Here is a 1,173-nt window from a genome sequence, read left to right on the forward strand (position 1 = left end):
GACGTCCAGAGGATATCACAAGATATGAACAGTGGACAGTGTCAAGGTGATACAGACATAATTATTCCACAACACAAACAATCAATGATTTATAAAGGTAAATCAGGAAAATTAACAAGGGTGCCCAAACTTTTTCATGACTGTAGGATATGCCCTTTTCCATACAAAAGCTCAGTCTCCAATAATAACTGATCACAGAAACATGCAAACCCAACTTCATGGCTCGTGTATAAATGTCTTTACATCTACTGGTCTGCTGGTGATCAGTAATGTTAGACTAGTGGTTTTTAAATGAATTTAAATGATTTTTAGCTATCTAAATGGGATGGGATATTGCTCAATACAGATATGAACTTCCTTAATGTGCCAATAATTACTAACATTATTGGTCACACCAAATGGTTGAAAGCCAGATTTCTTTCTCACCCTTTTCTTAGATTAACTAACAGTAAGGAGAACAATTTATTCACTTATTCTTTGTTTAAAAATACCCCACACACAAAAATAAGACGTTAACATTTATCATAGTTAATAAAGTTTGCCAATCAAACAGTTAAAATAAACATTGGCTTGTCAATTTATAATGATTAAGGCAGCATGTCGATAAGTGTGGCATGTTCAGCCTATCTAACACAAGTGTTGTGTGTATCACATCAAAAGACCTTTATTTATTACTGGAAAATCTTTTAATTAAAAATATCTTGTGGTTTTGCAAATCATTTTGTCAGTAAATTATCTATTAATGAAAAGAGAAGTGTGACTCAGTGTGTGACTGACAAATGAAAGACGATAAAAGAATAAAAACTGAAATGGATGGCTGTAATTATTGGTTAGTCTTACCGGTGTATTGGCCCTCCTTATCCTTGCGGCTCTTGGTGAGTGAGCAGTACGGACGTCGCTCCTTCACTTCCATGATGATTCTGTTGATGCTGCTGGCAAACATGCAGACATGCTGTTCTACAGCTGCACAGACACAAACACAGAAAGATAAGAAAATAATGTGAGTGTGAGAGGAAGACAGAAGATGACTCTACCTAAAAATGTTCCACACTGAAAAAATTATTTGCAATATTTGCTTGAAAAAATCCTCATAACAATTTGCACTTACTTTTGTTAAGTAAATTTAAATGCTACAAATTCATGTTATATTTACTCATCATTATCTAGTAAAAC

The 1,173-nt window shown here is 33.9% G+C and overlaps 1 protein-coding gene across 1 annotated transcript in view; it reads right to left on the reverse strand.

The window, feature by feature from the left end:
• Positions 1-1,173, reverse strand: part of LOC106534317 (teneurin-3) — a gene marked incomplete at both ends in the record, with an annotated part of 50,128 nt that overhangs the window by 21,043 nt on the left and 27,912 nt on the right. Inside the window, 1 exon segment of the mRNA XM_014030915.1 lies at positions 841-963. Within this exon segment, the coding sequence (XP_013886369.1) occupies positions 841-943 (103 nt within the window).

Source organism: Austrofundulus limnaeus, unplaced genomic scaffold, assembly GCF_001266775.1.
Source record: "Austrofundulus limnaeus strain Quisiro unplaced genomic scaffold, Austrofundulus_limnaeus-1.0 Scaffold1140, whole genome shotgun sequence".
NCBI classification, from domain to species: Eukaryota; Metazoa; Chordata; class Actinopteri; order Cyprinodontiformes; family Rivulidae; genus Austrofundulus; species Austrofundulus limnaeus.